This window comes from Pleurodeles waltl, chromosome 3_1 (assembly GCF_031143425.1).
Source record: "Pleurodeles waltl isolate 20211129_DDA chromosome 3_1, aPleWal1.hap1.20221129, whole genome shotgun sequence".
In the NCBI taxonomy this organism is placed as follows: domain Eukaryota; kingdom Metazoa; phylum Chordata; class Amphibia; order Caudata; family Salamandridae; genus Pleurodeles; species Pleurodeles waltl.
Genome location: NC_090440.1, coordinates 3,314,598 through 3,341,882, shown reverse-complemented (window position 1 = coordinate 3,341,882; position 27,285 = coordinate 3,314,598). Strand labels below are relative to the sequence as shown.

The 27,285-nt window shown below is 49.9% G+C and overlaps 1 protein-coding gene across 1 annotated transcript in view; it reads left to right on the top strand.

Annotated features, from left to right (window-relative positions):
- The window catches only part of FNBP4 (formin binding protein 4), a 316,742-nt gene that overhangs the window by 123,508 nt on the left and 165,949 nt on the right, over positions 1-27,285 (top strand). Inside the window, exon 10 of the mRNA XM_069221602.1 lies at positions 9,122-9,226. Coding sequence (XP_069077703.1) covers positions 9,122-9,226 — 105 coding nt within the window. The remainder of the gene's footprint in view (positions 1-9,121; positions 9,227-27,285) is intronic.

The window sequence follows — 27,285 nt, the reverse complement described above, 5'->3', positions numbered from 1 at the left end:
CCCTTGGACTCTGTGCATGCTATTCCTTACTTTGAAATAGCACATACAGAGCCAACTTCCTACAGTTACCCCCTGACTTTTTGCCTTTGCTGATGCTATGTTTTGAATTGAAAGTGTGCTGAGGCCTGCTAACCAGGCCCCAGCACCAGTGTTCTTTCCCTAACCTGTACTTTTGTTTTACACAATTGGCACACCCTGGCATCCAGGTAAGTCCCTTGTAACTGGTACCCCTGGTACCAAGGGCCCTGATGCCAGGGAAGGTCTCTAAGGGATGAAGCATATCTTATGCCACCCTGGGGACCTCTCACTCAGCACAGACACACTGCTTGCCAGCTTGTGTGTGCTGATGAGGACAAAACGAGTAAGTCGACATGGCACTCCCCTCAGGGTGCCATGCCAACCTCACACTGCCTATGCAGTATAGATAAGTCAACCCTCTAGCAGGCCTTACAGCCCTAAGGCAGGGTGCACTATACCATAGGTGAGGGCACCAGTGCATGAGCACTGTGCCCCTACAGTGTCTAAACAAAACCTTAGACATTGTAAGTGCAGGGTAGCCATAAGAGTATATGGTCTGGGAGTCTTGTCAAACACGAACTCCACAGCACCATAATGGCTACACTGAAAACTGGGAAGTTTGGTATCAAACTTCTCAGCACAATAAATGCCAGTGTACATTTTATTGTGAAATACACCCCAGAGGGCACCTTAGAGGTGCCCCCTGAAACCTAAACCAACTACCTGTGTAGGCTGACTGGTTTTAGCAGCCTGCCACAACCGAGACATGTTGCTGGCCCCATGGGGAGAGTGCCTTTGTCACTCTGAGGCCAGTACCAAAGCCTGCACTGGGTGGAGATGCTATCACCTCCCCCAGGCAGGAGCTGTAACACCTGGCGGTGAGCCTGAAAGGCTCACCCCCTTTGTTCCAGCACCACAGGGCACTCCAGCTTCCGATTCTTCAGGGGCTGCGGGTGCAGGGTCTTTTCCAGGCGTCGGGATTTCAGAGTCAGGCAGTCGCGGTCAGGGGAGCCTGGGGATTCCCTCTGCAGGCGTCGCTGTGGGGGCTCAGGGGGGGACAACTTTGGTTACTCACAGTCTTGGAGTCGCCGGAGGGTCCTCCCTGAGGTGTTGGTTCTCCACCAGTCGAGTCGGGGTCGCCGGGTGCAGTGTTGCAAGTCTCACGCTTCTTGCGGGGATTTGCAGGGGTCTTTAAATCTGCTCCTCTGTAACAAAGTTGCAGTCTTTTTGGAGCAGGGCCGCTGTCCTCGGGAGTTTCTTGTCTTTCTTGAAGCAGGGCAGTCCTCTGAGGATTCAGAGGTCGCTGGTCCTTTGGAAAGCGTCGCTGGAGCAGGTTTCTTTAGAAGGCAGGAGACAGGCCGGTAGGTCTGGGGCCAAAGCAGTTGGTGTCTTCTTTTCTTCTTCTGCAGGGGTCTTTCAGCTCAGCAGTCCTCTTCTTGTAGTTTCAGGAATCTAAATTCTTAGGTTCAGGGGAGCCCTTAAATACTAAATTTAAGCGCGTGTTTAGGTCTGGGGGGGTTAATAGCCAATGGCTACTAGCCCTGAGGGTGGGTACACCCTCTTTGTGCCTCCTCCCTGAGGGGGAGGGGGGCACATCCCTAATCCTATTGGGGGAATCCTCCATCTGCAAGGAAAAGGCACGGCCTCTGGATCTGGTTCTGTGCATGCAGGGGGCGTGTGTCTGGGTTGGAGTCAGGCTGAGTGAATGTGTCTAGTGGGATCCTGAAGGTTTCTGGCAGTTGGGGTACGTTAGGCCAGTGTTGTGTGCTAGTGGGGATAAAATGACTAAGTCGACATGGCACTCCCCTCAGAGTGCCATGCCAACCTCACACTGCCTGTGGGCATAGGTAAGTCACCCCTCTAGCAGGCCTTACAGCCCTAGTGCAGGGTGCACTATACCCATAGGTGAGGGCACCAGTGCATGAGCACTGTGCCCCTACAGTGTCTAAACAAAACCTTAGACATTGTAAGTGCAGGGTAGCCATAAGAGAGTATATGGTCTGGGAGTCTGTCAAAAACACAAACTCCACAGCACCAAAATGGCTACACTGAAAACTGGGAAGTTTGGTATCAAACTTCTCAGCACAATAAATGCACACTGATGCCAGTGTACATTTTATAGTGTGAAATACACCCCAGAGGGCACCTTAGAGGTGCCCCCTGAAACCTTAACCAACTACCCGTGTAGGCTGACTGGTTCCAGCAGCCTGCCACAACCGAGACATGTTGCTGGCCCCATGGGGAGAGTGCCTTTGTCACTCTGAGGCCAGTAACAAAGCCTGCACTGGGTGGAGATGCTAACACCTCCCCCAGGCAGGAGCTGTCACACCTGGCGGTGAGCCTCAAAGGCTCACCCCTTTGTGCCAGCACCGCAGGACACTCCAGCTAGTGGAGTTGCCCGCCCCCCTCCGGCCACGGCCCCCCACTTTTGGCGGCAAGGCCGGAGAAAAATAATGAGAATAACCAGGAGGAGTCACTGGCCAGTCAGGACAGCCCCTAAGGTGTCCTGAGCTGAAGTGACTCTTAACTTTTAGAAAATCCTCCATCTTGCAGATGGTGGATTCCCCAATAGGATTAGGGATGTGACCCCCTCCCCTTGGGAGGAGGCACAAAGAGGGTGTACCCACCCTCAGGGCTAGTAGCCATTGTCTACTAAACCCCCAGACCTAAACACGCCCTTAAATTTAGTATTTAAGGGCTTCCCTGAACCTAAAACTTTAGATTCTTGAAACTACAAGAAGAAGAAGACTGCTGAGCTGAAAAACCCCTGCAGAAGAACAGAAGACACCAACTGCTTTGGCCCCAGACTTACCGGCCTGTCTCCTGCCTTCCAAAGAAACCTGCTCCAGCGACGTTTTCCAAGGGACCAGCGACCTCTGAATCCTCTGAGGACTGCCCTGCTTCAAGAAAGACAAGAAACTCCCGAGGACAGCGGCACTGCTCCAAAAGAACTGCAACTTTGTTACAGAGGAGCAGATTTAAAGACCCCTGCAACTCCCCGCAAGAAGCGTGAGACTTGCAACACTGCACCCAGCGACCCCGACTCGACTGGTGGAGAACCAACACCTCAGGGAGGACCCTCCGGCGACTCCAAGACCGTGAGTAACCAAAATTGTCCCCCCTGAGCCCCCACAGCGACGCCTGCAGAGGGAATCCCGAGGCTCCCCCTGACCGCGACTGCCTGAACCTAAAGTCCCGACGGCTGGAAAAGACCCTGCACCTGCAGCCCCCAGCACCTGAAGGAACGGAACTTCTGTGCAGGAGTGACCCCCAGGAGGCCCTCTCCCATGCCCAGGTGGTGGCTACCCCGAGGAGCCCCCCCCCTTGCCTGCCTGCACCGCTGAAGAGATCCCTTGGTCGCTCATTGAACATCATTGAAAACCCGGCGCGTGTCACTGCACCCGGCCACCCCCGCGCTGCTGAGGGTGTACTTTTTGTGCTGACTTGTGTCCCCCCCCCCCCCCCCCCCCCCCCCCTGGTGCAATACAAAACCCCCCTGGTCTGCCCTTCGAAGACGCGGGTACTTACCTGCTGGCAGACCGGAATCGGGGCACCCCCTTCTCTCCATTGAAGCCTATGTGTTTTGGGCACCTCTTTGACCTCTGCACCCGACCGGCCCTGAGCTGCTGGTGTGGTAACTTTGGGGTTGCTCTGAACCCCCCAACGGTGGGCTACCTTGGACCAAAAACTGAAACGTGTAAGTGACTTACTTACCTGTGAAACCTAACAATACTTTACCTCCCCCAGGAACTGTGAAAATTGCACTAAGTGTCCACTTTTAAAACCGCTTATTGTGTTTAATGTAAAAAGTATACATGCTACTGTAATTATTCAAAGTTCCAAAAGTACTTACCTGCAATACCTTTCAAATGAGATATTACATGTAGAATTTGAACCTGTGGTTCTTAAAATAAACTAAGAAAAGATATTTTTCTATAAAAACCAATTTGCTGGATTTGTCTCGGAGTGTGTGTTCCTCATTATTGCCTGTGGGTATGTACAACAAATGCTTAACACTACTCCTTTGATAAGCCTACTGCTCGACCACACTACCACAAAATAGAGCATTAGTATTATCTCTTTTTGCCACTATCTTACCTCTAAGGGGAACCCTTGGACTCTGTGCATGCTATTCCTTACTTTGAAATAGTGCATACAGAGCCAACTTCCTACAAAGGTAAGATAGTGGCAAAAAGTGATAATACTAATGCTCTATTTTGTGGTAGTGTGGTCGAGCAGTAGGCTTATCAGAGGGTAGTGTTAAGCATTTGTTGTACGCACACAGGCAATAAATGAGGAACACACACTCGGAGACAAATCCAGCCAATAGGTTTTTGTATAGAAAATTATCTTTTCTTAGTTTATTTTAAGAACCACAGGTTCAAGATTTACATGTAATACTTCAAATGAAAGGTATTGCAGGTAGGTACTTTAGGAACTTTGGATAATCAAAATAGCATATACAGTTTTCAAATAAATCACATATAGCTATTTTAAAACTAGACAGTGCAATTTTCAGCAGTTCCTGGGGGAGGTAAGTGTTTGTTAGTTTTTGTAGGTAAGTAAACCACCTACGGGGTTCAAGTTTGGGTGCAAGGTAGCCCACCGTTGGGGGTTCAGAGCAACCCCAAAGTTACCACACCAGTAGCTCAGGGCCGGTCAGGTGCAGAGGTCAAAGTGGTGCCCAAAACGCATAGGCTTCAATGGAGAAGGGGATGCCCCGGTTCCAGTCGGCCAGCAGGTAAGTACCCGTGTTTTCGGAGGGCAGACCAGGGGGGTTTTGTAGGGCTCCGGGGGAATACAAGTCAGTACAGAAAGTACACCCTCAACAGCACGGGGGCGGCCGGGGTGCAGTGTGCAAACACGCGTCGGGTTTTCAATAGGTTTCAATGGGAGACCAAGGGGTCTCTTCACCGATGCAGGCAAAAGGGGGGCTCCTCTGGGTAGCCACCCCCTGGCCAAGAGAGAGGGCCTCCTGGGGGTCACTCTTGCACTGGAGTTGGGATCCTTCAGGTCCTGGGGGCTGTGGGTGCAGTGTCCCTACCAGGTGTCGGGTTCTTAGAAGCAGGCAGTCACGGTCCGGGGGAGCCTCTGGATTCCCTCTGCAGGCTTCGCTGTGGGGGCTCGGGGGGGGGGGCCAACTCTGGTTACTCACGGTCTCTCAGCTGCTGGGGAATCCTCCCTGAAGTGTTGGTTCTCCACAAGTCGAGCCGGGGGCATTGGGTGCAAAGTGTCAAGTCTCATGCTTCCGGCGGGAAACGCAAGTTGTTTTTAAGTTGCAGTCTTTGGTGAACAGGGCAGCTGTCCTCGGGAGTTCTTGGTCCTTCTAGAGCAGGGCAGTCCTCTGAGGATTTAGAGGTCGCTGGTCCCTGGAGAAAGCGTTGCTGGAGCAGTGTCTTTAGAAGTGGGGAGACAGGCCGGTAGAGCTGGGGCCAAAGCAGTTAGTGTCTCAGTCTTCTCTGCAGGGTTTTTCAGCTTAGCAGTCCTCTTCTTCTTAGGTTGCAGGAATCTAATTTTCTAGGGTTCAGGGTAGCCCTTAAATACTAAATTTAAGGGCGTGTTTAGGTCTGGGGGGTTAGTAGCTAATGGCTACTAGCCCTGAGGGTGGGTACACTCTCTTTGTGCCTCCTCCCTATTGGGGGATTCCTCTATCTGCAAGATTGAGGATTCCTAAAAGTCAGTCACCTCCGCTCAGGACACCTTAGGGGCTGTCCTGACTGGCCAGTGACTCGTCCTTGTTTTTCTCATTATCTCCTCTGGCCTTGCCGCCAAAAGTGGGGCCGTGGCCGGAGGGGGCGGGCAACTCCACTAGCTGGAGTGCCCTTGGGGTGCTGTAACAAAGGGGGTGAGCCTTTGAGGCTCACCGTCAGGTGTTACAGTTCCCTGCAAGGGGGAGGTGATGAGCATCTCCACCCAGTACAGGCTTTGTTACTAGCCACAGAGTGACAAAAGCACTCTCCCCATGTGGCCAGCAACATGTCTGGTGTGTGGCAGGCTGCTAGAACCAGTCAGCCTACACGGATAGTCGGTTAAGGTTTCAGGGGGCACCTCTAAGGTGCCCTCTGGGGTGTATGTTACAATAAAATGTACACTGGCATCAGTGTGCATTTATTGTGCTGAGAAGTTTGATACCAAACTTCACAGTTTTCATTGTAGCCATTATGGTGCTGTGGAGTTTGTGTATGACAGACATTGTAAGTGCAGGGTAGCCATAAGAGTATATGGTCTGGGAGTCTAAGGTTTGGCTTAGACACTGTAGGGGCATAGTGCTCATGAACTGGTGCCCTCACCTATGGTATAGTGCACCCTGCCTTAGGGCTGTAAGGCCTGCTAGAGGGGTGACTTATCTATACTGCATAGGCAGTGTGAGGTTGGCATGGCACCCTGAGGGGAGTGCCATGTCGACTTACTCGTTTTGTCCTCACCAGCACACACAAGCTGGCAAGCAGTGTCTGTGCTGAGTGAGGGGTCTCAGGGTGGCATAAGACATGCTGCAGCCCTTAGAGACCTTCCCTGGCATCAGGGCCCTTGGTACCAGGGGGTACCAGTTACAAGGGACTTACCTGGATGCCAGGGGTGTGCCAATTGTGGAAACAAAAGTACAGGTTAGGGAAAGAACGCTGGGCTTGGTTAGCAGGCCTCAGCACACTTTCAAATCAAAACTTAGCATCAGAAAAGGCAAAAAGTCAGGGGGTAACCATGCCAAGGAGGCATTTCCTTGCATCATCCATCGTCCATCATTCTCGTCCATCATTCTCGTCCATCGTCCATCAATCTTTCTTGTCGTTCCTCAGTCATACCAACGCACTTTCCGTTTTGTGAAACACACCTTCACACTGATTGGTTGGGAACAGCCAATCAGAGTTATAGGAGAGAGCTGCATGCTATTTCAATGAAAAACAGTCTCCTCATTGCACTTGGTGGGTGAAGAGGGAGGAGGGGGAAATGCAACTGTATGGTTCCAGTGAATTCAATTCTGCACAGTATTTCATTTTATTTAACTCGGTGTTTTTCTGTTTGCACAGGCCTCAGCAGAAAGCACTGCTGGCTTAGGAAATAAAAGGAGCACACAGCCTGGGCCATAAATAAGCTCTTGGAGAAAGGGTTATACAGGTCATCTACAGTTCAACCCAAAACCTTTCTGGTTTCAGTTTCATATGTAGAAAGGAAATGTTTAAAATCAACTATGGTGACCGTGCAATCCAATTCATACAAACCTTTTCTGGTTTCATTTTTATTTGTAACAAATAACATGTTTACATCTGAGGCTGCTTTTATCTCGGAGAGCTGTTTTTTCTTCCTTTTCTGAACCCAGAAAGATTTTCTATGAACTGTAGACGAACTGTATAACCCTTTCTCCAAGAGCTGATTTATGGCCCTAGCTGTGGGCTTCTTGTATTTCCCAAACCAGCAGAGCTGTAAGAATGCAGCTCTTATAACTCTGATTGGCTTTTCCTACCCAATCAGTGTGAAGATGTGTTTCACAAAACTGAAAATGTGTCGGTATGACTGAGAGGTGAGGAATGAGGAGTAGGGATGATGGAAAATGGATGAGAAGTAGGGATGGGAAGCGGGGGGGGCGGTGGTGGATGGGAAGCGGGGGGGGGGGCGGTGGTGGATGGGAAGCGGGGGGGCGGTGGTGGATGGGAAGCGGGGGGGCGGTGGTGGATGGGAAGCGGGGGGGGGCGATGGATGGGAAGCGGGGGGGCGGCGATGGATGGGAAGCGGGGGGGCGGCGATGGATGGGAAGCGGGGGGGGCGGCGATGGATGGGAAGCGGGGGGGGCGGCGAAGCGGGGGGGGGGGCGGCGATGGATGGGAGGGGGGCGGCGATGGATGGGAAGGGAGGGGGGGCGGTGGATGTATGGGAAGCGAGGGGGGGCGGTGGATGGATGGGAAGCGAGGGGCGAGATCTAGTTACTGGGAGCTGAATAGCTGCCAGAGGCTCACAAGCTCTTCATTGGAGAAGCCTGCTCCAACGCTTCCAGGGGACTTTATCCCGTTCAAGACTTCATCACTTTCAAAAAATGACTCTGTCCCAGAAAGCTTGAGCAGGTCCAGTCTGCTTCGTGTCTGGCCTGCGGTTCCAGGGTGGTGGCTGTCGTTTCAGCAGTGGCTGCTAAATGAGTTTCAGCATAAAGACTTGAAACTTTCACCAAGACCTATGTACTTGTTGTTGCTGCCGAGGGCTTCATCGTGGTCTGCCTCGCTTGGGTCCCAGCCCACTGCTTCATAGAGTACAGTTGGCGCTTTGTGCTGCTTGGCTCTATTTTCACTTATATTTTTTAAATTAAACTACTTTACTCCGCCAAATATTTTGATTTGCTCTTACTCATAAGATGTTTGTTTTGCTGTGGTTTGCATGGCTTTTTTTTACTCTGCGTTCATTGTGTAAATTTACGCATTTCCTTTGATTTACGCCTGCTGCTTCACGTCCCATCACCAGGGATTGAGCACAGACCTTTTTATTTGCCATATTTTCAAAAGCTGGCCTTATCCTTGTGGGGTGGACACTAGTTCACACCAAATATCCCACTTGCTTGAAGGGTCCAACTAAGATGCCAAAACGGTAATAGGTTTGAGATTGCATTACTGCAGGTACCTTGTATGTTCTGGAAACAGAGCACCCTAGTTGCCTACAAATGCACTGACAATGAGAAGTACCTGATAGAATTCAAAGACTAAAAGCAGAGGCGAGTGCACTGAGCTTCAAAGGGAAAGGTGGACGTTTTTGTGCTTTCTCTGCAGTGTGAGCACTTCAGAGTGAGTGACTCCCCGAACAGCCAGTAGCATGAGGTGCAAGAGATACTCCCTCAGAGTCCTACAGAGTGTTTAAAATACACACAAACAGCTGCACTATGAAGCCAGACCTAAAGTGAACTGGACTGCGGGAGTTGTCGCACATTAATTAGCATTGCAGAGCTGAGGTGGTCCCAGGCTGTATTTATGCAGGATCTGAGGTGCTGCTGGTGGGAGGTTTGGCTTTATGGAGTGGGAGTTTGTGCTTTGCTCAGTATCAGGGGCTGCATGTGATTGAAACGTGTTATTATGCTGTGTACATACCTGCTCTCTGATTGCTATGTACCTTGTTTTCATTCTGGCAGTTTCAGATTGGTGAGCTTGCCAATAGCCTCACAAGTAAACTAGAATTCCTGGGTATAAATCGGCAGTCTGTGTCCAACTTCCACGTGCTGCTGTTCCAGACTGAGGTGAGCTGTACTTCGTGGAGTGTATTACCAGTTGTCGCATTGACTTTTGTGGTCTGCTGCTGTTCATAGTTCAAGGGGTTCCATATCCTGGTTATCCTGCCCCTTTTCATCCTCATTCTGTTTTTTCCATCCCAGCCACTCCCCTCATTGGTGTATGTGATTTTTCAGGTCCTGTAGAAGAAAGCAGTTACTCCATAGCTTGGGTTGAGACCATCAATATTTGACTGTTCAAGCAATGTCTTCCCCAGAAGATGTTGGACTGTCTCCCAGCCTTGTTTCCTTTGGTTTCGCCTACTGGTTCCCATTTAAGAGTGGCTTCTTTGACAGGCAGCAATCTGGCCACAAACCCCTCCCAGACCTCTCTTTTTTTGGCCCCAGGAGGGTAGGTGGTGACCCATCCACAGAGGACAGGGAGCCCGAGTATCCCTTACCTTGCCATTAGTATTGTCCTGATGTCAAACAAATATTATTATAATAATAATAATAATAATGCAAATCTTTGTGCCGTAATGGAGAGTGCAAATTTTTTTTCCTTCATGTTTTGACCAGGCAGTTCTGATCGCTTGCTTCAGGTGGGCTGAGTCCTGGGGGAGGTAACTGTCATGCTGGTTGGTGGCGTGGGACGGATGGGTTGGGTGGGTTGCATGTTTGGGAATAATTGGATTCCTACAAATGTTGACATTGCTGTTCTTTAGGACTCCCATGGGTGTCGTGCTGGATCAGCGGTCGATAGAGCTATGAGTTTTTAACCTTTTTCTTAAACTACTGAACACATTCACACCAAATTACCAAAAAAAAACTTTTTGGGAAAAGATGTAGCTTTCTGCTAGATTATCTATCTCGGTTGTTTAATTTTTACCTTCGAAAATGGTAAGTTTTTTTAGAAGATTTTTCAAACATTGCCAAAATGATTAGCAGACAAACTGCTTTTCCTATAGAGAAATTCTGAAGCATGTCTACACGGGCCGATGTTTCTGCCCGTGAATGACCACATAACAGTGCATCCGAGAGAGGGTTGTAGGGTAGCACTTTCTCTGCAAGGCCTCCACAGTGTGCTGATAGACAGCAGGACAAGAGGCTTGAATTTAGCTGTAAGTGCCCCAAAACTGAATTTGACTCCCTCCCACTGGCAAGGTACTGTAGTAGTAGCACATTCTTACTTTTGGCAATTGTGTAGACAAAGGTACAGTTTAGGGAAAGAACACTGGTGCTGGGGCCTGGTTAGCAGGGTCTCGGCACACTTTCAATCAAAGCAAAGGCAAAAACGTTGGGGAGTAACCATGCCAAGGAGGCATTTCCTTACATTATCTTTAAGCCATAGGTACAGCTTACAAGTCTTTGAGATTTTTTTCAATCCCTGGAGTGGATTAGTCTGAGGAAAAGTCAGCAATGTTGATGAAATAACCAGAGGCAGTCTCTGCAAACGCAGGAGCAAGTGCATTACTGGTGGATGGGGCCACTTCACGTGGAGGCTCATGGTAGACGGTGTTATCAGTCTGTGTAGTGTTGGTGTAAAAGAACAGCCTAATCTTGGACAGGTGTTGTCGTTGGAGTGGTAACTGGAGTCAGTAAAAGCTCATTTCCCACCCTCCCCAAGGTCAAGGAGGTATTTGTAGCATCGTTGGACATTGTTATATAGTTCAAAGTAGTGTTGTTAATTCTACTTTGAAGAGTTCTGTCCTGTTGGGGTAGTGAGAGGGGAATCGATAACTACTCAAGGGACCCCTGGGTCTACTGTGCAGGATAGGCCACATGGTGAACTTTGACGTCATCAATGGAAATTAATCTGTTTGCTCTGAAAACCAGGCAGTGGTGGTAAGATGGCTGTGCTGGTACCTTGTACTCCCAGGACTGGTGCTCTGTAGGATGGACCGAATTCCTTCTTCACAGTGATCTTCTCACAAACCATATCCTGTCTTTAGGAATCCAGCCAGTGGAAGTCGTTGGTAAATCCCTTATTCCTAAAGTAGCAGCACTGGAGGATGATTTATCACAAAATTGCTGAAGCTTCTGTGAGATGTTCATTTATGTCAAAAGGTGTTTCTGCTTCCACCATACCAGAACCATCAAGAACCTCATAAGGATTACGCTGCACCACCAGTTCCCCCCCCCCCTTGCCCCCCCCCCCCCCCCCCCCCCCCCCCCCCCCCAAAACTCCAAGACCATCTTGGCAGATTGTTCAGTGCTCTCTGGACCCCGTATAGGTGATGAAGCCAACTGCGGCCAGAACCTAATACTCTAGCTGTTAAGGACTGCTTTAGAATACGGTTCTGCCTCTCCACGACGGAATTTCCCTCGGGATGGTATGGTGAGGACACCCATTGTGTCCCTGAATTCCTTGGAGGCAAATGCAGGGCCCTGGTCCAAACTAAATTCTGCAACCGCAAATATACCGATAAAGATCAGCAAGTCTTTTATAACAGTTCAAGCGTCAGCCGACCGCTGCAGCCATACCCACAGGAATCTAGGACAAGAATCTACAGCGACGAAGGTGTATTTGTATGCACCATCGGGTTGGAGAGGACCGCAATAGTCCAGGTACACACATTGTAGTGACCTGCTGTACACTAAGAGGGATGTCTGTGGCAGGTGTTTGATATTGGAGCCCTTATTTGCTGGCAAATGTCACAGCAAAAGACATACTGTTGTCTGTATAGACCTGGCCACCAGAAGTGTTTCTGTAAGTTTACTGTGGCTGAGATACCAGCATGTGCAGAAGTGACACTCATGCGCTGCTTTTATTAGATTGAATCTCTGGTCTTCGTTGGGGATCGCTCGCTCTCCAGCTCAAGGAATTGTTGCATAAGCAATATTCTGTGCACTGATGTGGTAAGAATATTTTGTAGGGTATGCTTTTGGGAGAGACTTGCCTTCAGCCGAAGACTTCACGGCAGTTAGTATTTCATTATCCAATCTCATCGGAGAACGAGTCTTGGCAGCCACAGAAGCCGTAGCTACTGCGGATTTGGTTGCTTCATGAGCCAAAGTATTGCCAATAACGTGTACTCCTACAATTTGGTGGCGCAGTGTATGTACTACATGGGCACATGGTAGCTTATCCTTAAGATCAGCCACCCTCCCCCCTGTTTTATGGTGTTCTCTTTTGAGTCTCTCAACCCGTTCAGCTTCGAATGATTGAGGTAATCATTGTAGGACTGGACGCAGTACTATGAATTGCAGACAATTAAAGTCAGCAAGCCTGGCTCTGTGTATTCTAGTGCTAGAAGAAGGGCCTTAGGTTCAGCCAGCTGAGCTGTGCCGTCCCCTAGGGTCTGCGTATATGTATTATGAAGGTGGAAAACTCCATCATTCCACTCACGGCTGCGTAAGCGGCTGAATATGGATGTTTGTCATTTATACTGATGGTTCAAGCACAACCAGCTTTAGGTACCAGTTTGGTGTCTGTCAAGTGGCAAAATGTCTAGAGGTGCAGGTACTCCTGTTCATATTGGAGAAATTCTTGTCTCTCAAGTTTTGGGTCAAAGATGTAGTCCACATCGGTGGCAGTCAGGGAAGTTGCCCACTGAATCCAGCGTGGTTTTAATGCCTTAGCGTTATAAACGCTTGCTTTGGTGACTGCCTCTAAGGCTGGCACCGGGGTAACAATGATGCGCTTCCCTTGGGCAAGTGGCCTCTCCTTAATGACAGCCATTTGAATTGCGGTCAGAATTTCACTGTGGATGCAAAACGTTGTTATGCATTTGAGTATAAATGTGGTTTATATGCTATGGTCACTGTCGCCCTCGTTAAAGGTGACATAAGTGAACCCAATGGCACCAGCAATTATTCTGATGACCAAATTTGTTTTATTGTCCTGTGTGTGCAAGTCTGGCTTCTAGCATGTCCTGTTTCAATTCCCTAAGGATGTGTGTTCACTGTCCAGTGTTTGCTAGAAAAATCTGGGCGTATTAAGTCAGAGTGGCTTGATATGTTGTGCATAGTCAGGAGTGTATGTTCTACCAAAACTAAAGAAACCAAGTAATGACTGTAGTTTCTTGAGCGTATTAAGTGGCTGCAGTTTTGCACATTTCTCTAGAACTTCCCCCTTGTTAATAGCTCATATCACAGGAACAGTACGCAGAGTTTTCCTAAAATTGAATTTGTAGCCAAGGGCTGCATATCCTAAAACGATCCGATCGACCCTGGCAAGGTGAATGGTGAGGTCATCCGAGACAGATGTCATCCATGTAGGACAACGCCTTGCGATCCGTATCATGTAATATTGTTGTTACGCGGGCTGAGTACACCCCTGGGCTGTTCTTGTAGCCTTGGGGCAAAAGTGTTTCTGTGAGCCGAATGAGAATGCACTCGGGTCCCGACTTTCATGTGCTAAGATTTGGCAGAAGATCCTGTTTGGTATTTTTTACGCACTATATTGTTCAGTGCTGTGTGAATATTGTATAGCGTATGTACGTGTATGGCTATTTAAGTGTCCATAATCTAAGACTATTCTGTAGGAATGGTCTGGTTTTGCAAGAGGGAATAACAGGTTATTCATTGCAGAGAGGCGGGGGCTCAATTACTCCCTGGTAATCGAGCTGAGTGAGGATCCCCCTCACCGGAGCTTTTGCTTCATGTTTAACAGGATATTGTGGCTGAGGTTGGGGTGTAGACCTGATAGGTATTACATGACTGGGAGAGTCCTTCTCCCAACCTACATGATTGCGGTATAACGCGGGTGCCTGCACTAAAGCCCAATTGACAGAGTAGGCTTGTTTTACCGCTTCTGGAACAAGATCAGAGAAAGAAGGCAAAAAGGCATCTTTCCCATGTGGGAACTTATGGACGTGCTCAGGAGGCCAGCCCCTTTTGGCCAGCAGGATATCACAACTGAGTTCATCCCAGAATATCACACCAGGGAGGGAGTGCCACGTCTCCCTCAATTTGGATGTTTTAATCCTAAACAATAAAATCGATAGTTGCTGTCGCATCCAGATGATATTTCAGACTCTGACAACATATCATGACCTCTGCTGCGCTGTCTAACAGTGTCACTGCCCATGTCTTGTTCTTCAGCAATGTTCTCAAGTGTATTGCCATTTTTAATTGACAGAGCTGCCATCTTTTATTTTTTAAACTGTCACTTTTGTTGTGGGGGGGGCCCTTTTTTTTTTTTTTTTTTTTTTTTTTTTTTGAAGACTGGTGAGTCTTTGTAGGAAGTTGGCTCTGTATATACTTTCTCAAAGTAAGAGATAGGGTCTAGAGAGTCTAAGGGTTCCCCTTAGAGGTAAGATAGTGGCAAAAGTAAATAATTCTAATGCTCTATTTTGTGGTAGTGTGGTCGAGCAGTAGGCTTATCAGAGGGTAGTGTTAAGCATTTGTTGTACACACACAGGCAATAAATGAGGAACACACATTCAAATACTTACGCCAGGCCAATAGGTTTTTATTTAGAACAATATCTTTAATTTTAGAACCACAAGTTCAAGTTTTGAAGTAAATACATAAAATGCAAGGTACTCCACACAGGTAAGTTAGGAACTTTGAATTAGAGCAGTAACATACACAGTTTTAGTTAAAATTGCAATAAGTTACTTTAAAAGTGGGCACAGTGCAAAAATCAACAGTTCCTGGGGAGGTAAGTAAGGTTAAGTTTCTGAGGTAAGTAAAGCACTTAAAAGTTCAGTTTCCTGGGCATAGGCAGCCCACCGTTGAGGGTTCAAGGCAACCTCAAAGTCACCGCACCAGCAACACATGGCCGGTCAGGTGCCAAGGTCAAAGGAGGGCCTAAAACACACAGGCACCTATGGAGAACAGGGCAGACTGGAACCAGAGCACCCAACAGGTAAGTGCCTGCGTCTTCAGAGGGCAGATTAGGGGGGTTTTGTAGAGTACTGGGGGGGACACAAGTAGGCACACAACACACCCTCAGCAGCACAGGGGCGGCCGGGTGCAGTGTGCTTAGCAGGCATCTGGTTTTGAATAGGAATCAATGGAGGGATTTGGGTGTCAATCTAGCGGTGCACGCAGGGTGCAGGGGTTTTTCCCGGGCCAGCCTCTAACTGGTCTGGGCAGAGGGTTGCCTGAGGGTTACTCCTGCACTGAAGTTCGGTTCCTTCAGGTCCTGGGGGGGTGTGGGTGCAGTGCTTGATCCAGGCATCTGGTTCCTTGTTACAGGCAGTCGCTTTCGGAGGAGCCTCTGGATTCTCTCTGCATGCATTGTTGTGTGGGTCCGGGGGGGGGGGGGGAATTGTCACGGGTTACTCACAAGGTCGCAGTTGCCTGTGAGTCCTCCCTGTAGTGTTGGTTCTCTGGAGCTCGAGCCGGTGGCATCTGGTGCAGAGGGTGAAGTCTCACGCTTCCGTCGGGAAGAGTGAAGTCTTTGAAAGTTGCAAAGTTGTTGCTGTTTGGGAACAGTACCGCTGTTCTCGGGAGTCACTTGGTCCTTCGGTTCAGGGCAGTCCTGATGCTTCAGAGTTTGCTGGTCCCTGTCAGATGCATTGCTGTGCAGTTACTTTGAGCCGGTAGGGCTGGGGACAAGTCAGTTGTAGTCTCCGTCGTCTGCAAGGCTTTCAGGTCAGCAGTTCTTCTTTGTGCAGATTGCAGGAATCTGATTTCCTGGGTTCTGGGGGTGCACCTAAAAACTAAATTTAGGGGTGTGTTTAGGTCAGGAGGGCCGTAGCCAATGGCTACTGTCCTAGAGGGTGGCTACACCCTCTTTGTGCCTCCTCCCTGAGGGGAGGGGGGCTCATCCCTAATCCTATTGGGGGAATCCTCCAATCTCAAGATTGAGGATTTCTAAAGGCAAGGGTCACCTCCGCTCAGGACACCTTAGGGGCTGTCCTGACCGGTGGGTGGTGACTCCTTGTTTTTCTCATCTCCTCCAGCCTTGCCAAAAGTGGGGGCAGTGGCCGGAGGGGTGGGCATCTCCACTAGCTGGGATGCCCTGGGGTGCTGTAACAAAAGGCATGAGCCTTTGAGGCTCACTGCCAGGTGTTAGTTCCTGCAGGGGAGGTGAGAAGTACCTCCACCCAGTACAGGCTTTGTTCCTGGCCACAGAGTGACAAAGGCACTCTCCCCATGTGGCCAGCAACTCGTCTGGTTGTGGCAGGATGGCAGAAACTGGTCAGAATAGCACTAGGAGTCGGACTGGTATTCAGAGGGCATCTCTAAGATGCTTTCTGGGCGTATTTTGCTATAAACCCCACACTGGCATCAGTGTGCATTTATTGTGCTGAGAAGTTTGATACCAAATGTAGGAAGTTGGCTCTGTATGTGCTATTTCAAAGTAAGGAATAGCATGCACAGAGTCCAAGGGTTCCCCTTAGAGGTAAAATAGTGGTAAAAAGAGATAATACTAATGCTCTATTTTGTGGTAGTGTGGTCGAGCAGTAGGCTTATCCAAGGAGTAGTGTTAAGCATTTGTTGTACATACACATAGGCAATAAATGAGGTACACACACTCAGAGACAAATCCAGCCAATAGGTTTTGTTATAGAAAAATATATTTTCTTAGTTTATTTTAAGAACCACAGGTTCAAATTTTACATGTAATAGTTCTTTTGAAAGGTATTGCAGGTAAGTACTATAGGAACTTTGAATCATTACTTTAGCATGTATACTTTTTACATAAAACACAATAAGCTGTTTTAAAAGTGCAATTTTCACAGTTCCTGGGGGAGGTAAGTTATTGTTAGTTTCAACAGGTAAGTAAGGCACTTACAGGTTTCAGTTTTTGGTCCAAGGTAGCCCACCGTTGGGGGTTCAGAGCAGCCCCAAAGTTACCACACCAGCAGCTCAGGGCCGGTCAGGTGCAAAGGTCAAAGAGGTGCCCAAAACACATAGGCTATAATGGAGAGAAGGGGGTGCCCCGGTTCCAGTCTGCCAGCAGGTAAGTACCCGCGTCTTCGGAGGGCAGACCAGGGGGGTTTTGTAGGGCACCGGGGGGGACACAAGTCAGCACAGAAAGTACACCCTCAGCAGCGCGGGGGCGGCCGGGTGCAGTGTGCAAACACACGTCTGGTTTTCAATGGAAGTCAATGAGAGATCAAGGGATCTCTTCAGCGTCGCAGGCAGGCAAGGGGGGGGGGGGGCTCCTCGGGGTAGCCACCACCTGGGCAAGGGAGAGGGCCTCCTGGGGGTCACTCCTGCACAGAAGTTCCGTTTCTTGAGGGGCTGGGGGCTGCGGGTGCAGGGTCTTTCCCAGCCGTAGGGAAATGGAGTTCAGACAGTCGTGGTCAGGGGGAGCCTGGGGATTCCCTCTGCAGGCGTCGCTGTGGGGGCTCAGGGGGGACAACTTTGGTTACTCACAGTCGTAGAGTCGCCGGAGGGTCCTCCCTGAGTTGGTTGTTCTCTACCAGTCGAGTCGGGGTCGCCGGGTGCAGTGTTGCAAGTCTCACGCTTCTTGCGGGGAGTTGCAGGGGTCTTTAAATCTGCTCCTTGTAACAAAGTTGCAGTTCTTTTGGAGCAGTGCCGCTGTCCTCGGGAGTTTCTTGTCTTTTTCGAAGCAGGGCAGTCCTCGGAGGATTCAGAGGTCGCTGGTCCCTTTGGAAGGCGTCGCTGGAGCAGAGTTCTTTGGAAGGCAGGAGACAGGCCGGTAAGTCTGGGGCCAAGGCAGTTGTTGTCTTCTGGTCTTCCTCTGCAGGGGTTTTCAGCTGGGCAGTCCTTGTCGCAGGAATCTAATTTTCTAGGGTTCAGGGTAGCCCTTAAATACTAAATTTAAGGGCGTGTTTAGGTCTGGGGGGTTAGTAGCCAATGGCTACTAGCCCTGAGGATGGGTACACCCTCTTTGTGCCTCCTCCCGAGGGGAGGGGGTCACAATCCTAACCCTATTGGGGGAATCCTCCATCTGCAAGATGGAGGATTTCTAAAAGTTAGAGTCACTTCAGCTCAGGACACCTTAGGGGCTGTCCTGACTGGCCAGTGACTCCTCCTTGTTGTTCTCATTATTTTCCTCCGGCCTTGCCGCCAAAAGTGGGGGCCGGGCCGGAGGGGGCGGGCAACTCCACTAGCTGGAGTGTCCTGCGGTGCTGTGACAAAGGGGTGAGCCTTTGAGGCGTTACAGCTCCTGCCTGGGGGAGGTGTTAGCATCTCCACCCAGTGCAGGCTTTGTTACTGGCCTCAGAGTGACAAAGGCACTCTCCCCATGGGGCCAGCAACATGTCTCTAGTGTGGCAGGCTGCTGGAACTAGTCAGCCTACACAGACAGTCGGTTAAGTTTCAGGGGGCACCTCTAAGGTGCCCTCTGGGGTGTATTTTGCAATAAAATGTACACTGGCATCAGTGTGCATTTATTGTGCTGAGAAGTTTGATACCAAACTTCCCAGTTTTCAGTGTAGCCATTATGGTGCTGTGGAGTCCGTGTTTGACAAACTCCCAGACCATATACTCTTATGGCTACCCTGCACTTATAATGTCTAAGGTTTTGTTTAGACACTGTAGGGGTACCATGCTCATGCACTGGTACCCTCACCTATGGCATAGTGCACCCTGCCTTAGGGCAGTAAGGCCTGCTAGAGGGGTGACTGACCTATACTTGCATAGGCAGTGAGAGGCTGGCATGGCACCCTGAGGGGAGTGCCATGTCGACTTACTTGTTTTGTCCTCACTAGCACACACAAGCTGGCAAGCAGTGTGTCTGTGCTGAGTGAGAGGTCTCCAGGGTGGCATAAGACATGCTGCAGCCCTTAGACCTTCCTTGGCATCAGGGCCCTTGGTACTAGAAGTACCAGTTACAAGGGACTTATCTGGATGCCAGGGTCTGCCAATTGTGGATACAAAAGTACAGGTTAGGGAAAGAACACTGGTGCTGGGGCCTGGTTAGCAGGCCTCAGCACACTTTCAATTGTAAACATAGCATCAGCAAAGGCAAAAAGTCAGGGGGCAACCAGGAGTAAGTAAATTACCCACCCAGTTGTCCTATAGGCTAATACAGGAAACAGTGGTTGGAGTTTGTGGAATTCAGGAATCTCTTACCAGCGGACCCAGAGGAAACCAGTAGGCAAAAGGATGGATGGAAAGTGACCCTACCCCAAGATACCCAGAAGACAGAAGTATCTACAATAGGAACTCTGATGCACAGAGCAGAAGGGACTCTCTCAGAAGACGGTCAATGCCTTGGATTGTCCAGCTGCCGTCACAACCCATGGACCCGGCCGGTGAATCCCAGGGATGGATTCTGGACATGGAGGTCCTGCAAAGGAATGGTGCAGTAGTGCAGCACCCAAGGAGGTTCCCAGGTGGTGCAGAAGGCAATGCCCACCCTCCTGAAGATGAAGTTCCATAAAGTTAGTGGAAGAATAAGTCCAGCTGCATGGTCCAGGAGTTGAAGATCCCAGGAATTGCCCAAGAGCAGTCCCTTGAGGATCGCTGGATTGCAGGAGGGTCAGTGACCAGCCAGATTACCCACAAGCACTGGCAATTGCAAATAGAAACACAACAGAAATTTGCAAAGTTGTGGACCTGCAATGTCCAGGAGAGACTACCCAGGAGGAGGAGCTGGAGCTAGCCCTCAGCACACAAGAAGGCCAACAGAAGTCGATGGAGCCCCCATGAGTCACCCACAGGTGCTGAACAGTCACAAGGAGCCCAGCCCTGCCAAACACAAGTCCCACGTAGCAGGAGTTGCTGGACAGGAGCTGATACTTGGTTTGCAGAGTGCTGGCGGGGGGATTTGTGCAAGGCTTCTTGAAAGTGGAAGATCTGGAGGAAGATTCACCAAGCTTCAATACATGCAACAGTTTCAGTGCAGCAGGGTGCCAGTCCAGTGGCAGGAGCAAGGGCCCACATTCTCCCAACTTGGATAGACAAGCAGGACCCAGAGGAGACCACACATCACCTGTGAAGCAGGATCTTTGGATGTCCAGAGACTGCAGACCGCACCACCCAGACGACTGTGCCTGCGGTTGCAGGGGAGTGACTCCTTCAGTCAAAGGAAGATTCCTTCTTGCTTTCTGGTGCAAACTGAGTCCTTGTGACCCTGGAGGATGCACAGCCTTGGATGTTGCAGAGTTCTTGCAGGATCTGGAGAAACAATGTTGCCATGGGAACCTTCCCATCAGAAGCAGACTTGTTCCGGTTCTAGGTGAAGACGAGCAGCAGTTCCAGGGGCAGAAGGGGGTTCGTCCCTCTGCAGTGACCTACCTATCAGAGGGGGTCGGGGAGGTCACCTGCCCGGCCTAACCAATCGGATGCTCCCAGGGGCCTCTGCCCATCTTGTAATGTTAAGTTTGTAATGTAAATCGCATCAAGCCAGTCGTTTCTTGGATCTTATTTTTTTAGCTGTACTGATCAGTTGACCGGCCTTCACTGCTTCTTGGTCTGATTGCCCATCATTTCCCTTCCAGTTGATGTACCACACCGGCATTGCCTCAAGCCAAATCCATCAGGCTGACAAGAGGTTGGTCTAAGATCAGTATAGAAACCTGGCCAAGCCCTGGCTGCCCTGCTGTTTTCGTGAAAGATCACGACTCAAGCTTTAATTCATGGATCTCCGTGGCTCTGTACATAACTAATTGCGAGCAGGGTTCTTAAGCGACCTCAAGATCACTAAAAGAAAAACTACTTCAAGCTCGTGAAAAAAGCTTGAGCTGCATATTACACTGATGAAACCTGCCCCTTCTTCAAACTTCACTATAGAAATATTTTCCATTGGAAACACCTTCCCACAGCTTTGTCACAAACCTGTAATCCCTTCCCAAGATCTGACAATTTGGCAATATTCTTTCCTTACAAACTTGCAGTAATTCACAGCAATTCTGCCTCACGGGCTACGTCCGCTCCCTTTTAATGGATCCTGTAAAGAAATGGCTCCCTGTTGCAGTTACCCCCCACTTTTTGCCTGATACTGATGCTGACTTGACTGAGAAGTGTGCTGGGACCCTGCTAACCAGGCCCCAGCACCAGCGTTCTTTCACCTAAAATGTACCATTGTTTCCACAATTGGCACACCCTGGCATCCAGATAAGTCCCTTGTAACTGGTACCTCTGGTACCAAGGGCCCTGATGCCAGGGAAGGTCTCTAAGGGCTGCAGCATGTCTTATGCCACCTGGGGACCCCTCACTCAGCACAGACACACTGCTTGCCAGCTTGTGTGTGCTGGTGGGGAGAAAATGACTAAGTCGACATGGCACTCCCCTCAGGGTGCCATGCCAACCTCACACTGCCTGTGGCATAGGTAAGTCACCCCTCTAGCAGGCCTTACAGCCCTAAGGCAGGGTGCACTATACCACAGGTGAGGGCATAGGTGCATGAGCACTATGCCCCTACAGTGTCTTAGCCAAACCTTAGACATTGTAAGTGCAGGGTAGCCATAAGAGTATATGGCCTGGGAGGCTGTCAAAAACGAACTCCACAGCACCATAATGGCTACACTGAATACTAGGAAGTTTGGTATCAAACTTCTCAGAATAATAAACCCACACTGATGCCAGTGTTGGATTTATTAAAAAATGCACACAGAGGCCCCCCTGTATTTTACCCAATTGTTCAGTGCAGGACTGACTGGTCTGTGCCAGCCTGCTGCTGAGAGACAGGTTTCTGAGCCTTTGTGCTCTCTGGGGACAGAAACAAAAGCCTGCTCTGGGTGGAGGTGCTTCACACCTCCCCCTGCAGGAACTGTAACACCTAGCAGTGAGCTTCAAAGGCTCAAGCTTCGTGTTACAATGCCTCCGGGCACTCCAGCTAGATAATGAGAAAAACAAGGAGGGGTCACTGGCCAGTTAGGACAGCCCCTAAGGTGTCCTGAGCTGAGGGGACTCTGACTTTTAGAAATCCTCCATCTTGCAGATGGAGGATTCGCCCAATGGGATTAGGGATGCGCCCCCCTCCCCTCAGGGAGGAGGCACAAAGAGGGTGTAGCCACCCTCAGGGCTAGTAGCCATTGGCTACTAACCCCCCCAGACCTAAACACACCCCTAAATCAAGTATTTAGGGGCTCCCAAGAACCAAGGAACTCTGATTCCTGGAACCTAAGAAGAAGAGGACTGCTAAGCTGAAAAACCCTGCAGAGAAGACGGAGACACCAACTGCTTTTGGCCCAGCTCTACTGGCCTGTCTCCCCACTTCTAAAGACACTGCTCCAGCGACGCTTTTCCCAGGGACCAGCTACCTCTGAATCCTCAGAGGACTGCCCTGCTCTAGAAGGACCAAGAACTCCCGAGGACAGCGGCTCTGTTCACCCAAGACTGCAACTTTGTTACAAAGGAGCAACTTTAAACCAACTTGCATTTCCCGCCGGAAGCGTGAGACTTGCTACTCTGCACCCGACGCCCCCGGCTCGACTGGTGGAGAACAAACACTTCAGGGAGGACTCCCCGACGACTGCGAGACCATGAGTAGTCAGAGTTGCCCCCACAGCGACGCCTGCAGAGGGAATCCCGAGGCTCCCCCTGACCGCGACTGCCTGCTCCTCAGATCCCGATGCCTGGTAAAGACTCTGCTCCACAGCCCCCAGGACCTGAAGGGTCCGAACTCCAGTGCAGGAGTGACCCCCAGGAGGCCCTCTCCCTTGCCCAGGTGGTGGCTACCCCGAGGAGCCCCCCCTTGCCTGCCTGCATCGCTGAAGAGACCCCTTGGTCTCCCATTGCTTTCTATTACAAACCCGGCCGCCCCGTGCCGCTGAGGGTGTACTTTCTGTGTGGACTTTTGTCCCACTACCACCCCCCTCCCCCCCCCCCCCGGTGCCCTACTAAACCCCCCTGGTCTGCCCTCCGAAGACGCGGGTACTTACCTGCTGGCAGACTGGAACAGGGGCACCCCCTTCTCCATTGAAGCCTATGCTTTTTGGGCACCACTTTGACCTCTGCACCTGACCGGCCCTGAGCTGCAGGTGTGGTAACTTTGGGGGTGCTCTGAACCCCCAACGGTGGGCTACCTTGGATCCAAACTTGAACCCCGTAGGTGGTTTACTTACCTGCAAAAACAAACTCTTACTCCCCCTAGGAACTGTGAAAATTGCACTGTCTAGTTTTAAAATAGCTATATGTGATTTATATGAAAACTGTGTATGCTATTTTGATTATTCAAAGTTCCTAAAGTACCTACCTGCAATACCTTTCATTTGAAGTATTACATGTGAAATTTGAACCTGTGGTTCTTAAAATAAACTAAGAAAATATATTTTTCTATACAAAAACTGTAAAGAAATGGCTCCCTGTTGCAGTTACCCCCCACTTTTTGCCTGATACTGATGCTGACTTGACTGAGAAGAGTGCTGGGACCCTGCTAACCAGGCCCCAGCACCAGTGTTCTTTCACCTAAAATGTACCATTGTTTCCACAATTGGCACACCCTGGCATCCAGATAAGTCCCTTGTAACTGGTACCTCTGGTACCAAGGGCCCTGATGCCAGGGAAGGTCTCTAAGGGCTGCAGCATGTATTATGCCACCCTAGAGACCCCTCACTCAGCACAGACACACTGCTTGCCAGCTTGTGTGTGCTAGTGAGGACAAAACGAGTAAGTCGACATGGCACTCCCCTCAGGGTGCCATGCCAGCCTCTCACTGCCTATGCAGTATAGGTAAGACACCCCTCTAGCAGGCCTTACAGCCCTAAGGCAGGGTGCACTATACCATAGGTGAGGGTACCAGTGCATGAGCATGGTACCCCTACAGTGTCTAAACAAAACCTTAGACATTGTAAGTGCAGGGTAGCCATAAGAGTATATGGTCTGGGAGTCTGTCAAACACGAACTCCACAGCACCATAATGGCTACACTGAAAACTGGGAAGTTTGGTATCAAACTTCTCAGCACAATAAATGCACACTGATGCCAGTGTACATTTTATTGTAAAATACACCACAGAGGGCACCTTAGAGGTGCCCCCTGAAACTTAACCGACTGTCTGTGTAGGCTGACTAGTTCCAGCAGCCTGCCACACCAGAGACATGTTGCTGGCCCCATGGGGAGAGTGCCTTTGTCACTCTGAGGCCAGTAACAAAGCCTGCACTGGGTGGAGATGCTAACACCTCCCCCAGGCAGGAACTGTGACACCTGGCGGTGAGCCTCAAAGGCTCACCCCTTTGTCACAGCCCAGCAGGGCACTCCAGCTTAGTGGAGTTGCCCGCCCCCTCCGGCCACGGCCCCCACTTTTGGCGGCAAGGCTGGAGGGAACAAAGAAAGCAACAAGGAGGAGTCACTGGCCAGTCAGGACGGCCCCTAAGGTGTCCTGAGCTGAAGTGACTCTAACTTTTAGAAATCTTCCATCTTGCAGATGGAGGATTCCCCCAATAGGGTTAGGATTGTGACCCCCTCCCCTTGGGAGGAGGCACAAAGAGGGTGTACCCACCCTCAGGGCTAGTAGCCATTGGCTACTAACCCCCCAGACCTAAACACGCCCTTAAATTTAGTATTTAAGGGCTACCCTGAACCCTAGAAAATCAGATTCCTGCAACTACAAGAAGAAGGACTGCCTAGCTGAAAACCCCTGCAGCGGAAGACCAGAAGACGACAACTGCCTTGGCTCCAGAAACTCACCGGCCTGTCTCCTGCCTTCCAAAGATCCTGCTCCAGCGACGCCTTCCAAAGGGACCAGCGACCTCGACATCCTCTGAGGACTGCCCCTGCTTCGAAAAGACAAGAAACTCCCGAGGACAGCGGACCTGCTCCAAGAAAAGCTGCAACTTTGTTTCCAGCAGCTTTAAAGAACCCTGCAAGCTCCCCGCAAGAAGCGTGAGACTTGCCACACTGCACCCGGCGACCCCGACTCGGCTGGTGGCGATCCAACACCTCAGGAGGGACCCCAGGACTACTCTAAGACTGTGAGTACAAAAACCTGTCCCCCCTGAGCCCCCACAGCGCCGCCTGCAGAGGGAATCCCGAGGCTTCCCCTGACCGCGACTCTTTGAATCCTAAGTCCCGACACCTGGGAGAGACCCTGCACCCGCAGCCCCCAGGACCTGAAGGACCGGACTTTCACTGGAGGAGTGACCCCCAGGAGTCCCTCTCCCTTGTCCAAGTGGAGGTTTCCCCGAGGAACCCCCCCCTTGCCTGCCTGCAGCGCTGAAGAGATCCCGAGATCTTTCATAGACTAACATTGCGAACCCGACGCTTGTTTCTACACTGCACCCGGCCGCCCCCGCGCCGCTGAGGGTGAAATTTCTGTGTGGGCTTGTGTCCCCCCCGGTGCCCTACAAAACCCCCCTGGTCTGCCCTCCGAAGACGCGGGTACTTACCTGCAAGCAGACCGGAACCGGGGCACCCCCTTCTCTCCATTCTAGCCTATGTGTTTTGGGCACCACTTTGAACTCTGCACCTGACCGGCCCTGAGCTGCTGGTGTGGTGACTTTGGGGTTGCTCTGAACCCCCAACGGTGGGCTACCTTGGACCAAGAACTAAGCCCTGTAAGTGTCTTACTTACCTGGTTAACCTAACAAATACTTACCTCCCCTAGGAACTGTGAAAATTGCACTAAGTGTCCACTTTTAAAACAGCTATTTGTGAATAACTTGAAAAGTATACATGCAATTTTGATGATTTGAAGTTCCTAAAGTACTTACCTGCAATACCTTTCGAATGAGATATTACATGTAGAATTTGAACCTGTGGTTCTTAAAATAAACTAAGAAAATATATTTTTCTATATAAAAACCTATTGGCTGGATTTGTCTCTGAGTGTGTGTACCTCATTTATTGTCTGTGTATGTACAACAAATGCTTAACACTACTCCTTGGATAAGCCTACTGCTCGACCACACTACCACAAAATAGAGCATTAGTATTATCTCTTTTTGCCACTATCTTACCTCTAAGGGGAACCCTTGGACTCTGTGCATGCTATTCCTTACTTTGAAATAGCACATACAGAGCCAACCTCCTACAAAAACCTATTGGCCCGGAATTGTCTGAGTGTGTTCCTCATTTAATGCTTGTGTGTGTACAACAAATGCTTAACACTACTCCTCTGATAAGCCTACTGCTCGACCACACTACCACAAAATAGAGCATTAGTATTATCTCTTTTTGCCACTATCTTACCTCTAAGGGGAACCCTTGGACTCTGTGCATACTATTCCTTACTTTGAAATAGTGCATACAGAGCCAACTTCCTATAGATCCGCATTTGTAAAGTGCAGCGCTATCACTCTTTACTGTATTTGGGCTCTGTGATGCGAGGTATGCATCAAGGAGCAAAGTCCTGAGTTTCTTTCTAAAATCTGCCTGGGAGGGTGCTGTTTGCAGGTAGGGGGGGTGAAGGCGGTGGGAGAGCAGGGCGGGTCGTCTCAGCTCTTGGCAGCACCGTAGGAGAAGGAATGTCCACCTTCATAACCTGCTCTATTTCTGCAGGACCAGGCCCTTTGCTCTAATTTGTTTCCTTCATTTGTTATCTTGTAACTCCGGCTCAACAGAGGACCTGTGGCGCCCTCATTTTTATGTGGTCGACTCTTCGTTGGACCACAATTGTATCTGCATTTAAACCGATCCTTTAGTTCTCCTGTAGTTCCTCAGTCTGCAGATCCTACAGAGGTTGCCAACGTGTGCTCTATTACGTTTAATGCTAATGGCTAAGACTGTGGAAAAGGCTGTTAACAGCTCTCCAGCCTTTTGAAAACCCACAATCCACTCTAGCACTGAAACTGCTCTGTTGTCAGTAACGGATCTAACCTCGATCTATTCTGGATGATTGAGACTCTGCCTCATTGTGTCTCTGCAGCATTGATAAGTCTCATGTTCCATTGCTCAAGCATCTTTTTCCAGCTCTGTAGCTGCAGCTAATTAGTAAGTGACGGATTTTTAAAAAAAAAAAATTCCTGTGGTCATTCCCCGATGGTCTTTCCTCCCACAAATAGGTTGCCGTTCCCCTTCTTAAGCACAGATTACTTTGGCTGGTAGAAATGTTTGCTTCCAACACAGAACATCTCCTTTATACAAGAGAAGTTTAAGTACTGTCTTTCCACAGTGACGAAGCTGCTGGTCTTTGGCTTCCCCCAGCTCCACATGGTCATCGCCATGAACTCTATCAACCCACCTGCACTTCCAGGTTTGCTAGAAACTTGATTTTAATTTTACAGAGCTCGCACCTCTAGGTCCCAGGTAGGTACAGTTTCATCCAAATCACTCAGGAAGGTGTTAACCTCCTTTGACCCATAAATCAGTGGTTCATGTTGTGATTGTCTAGA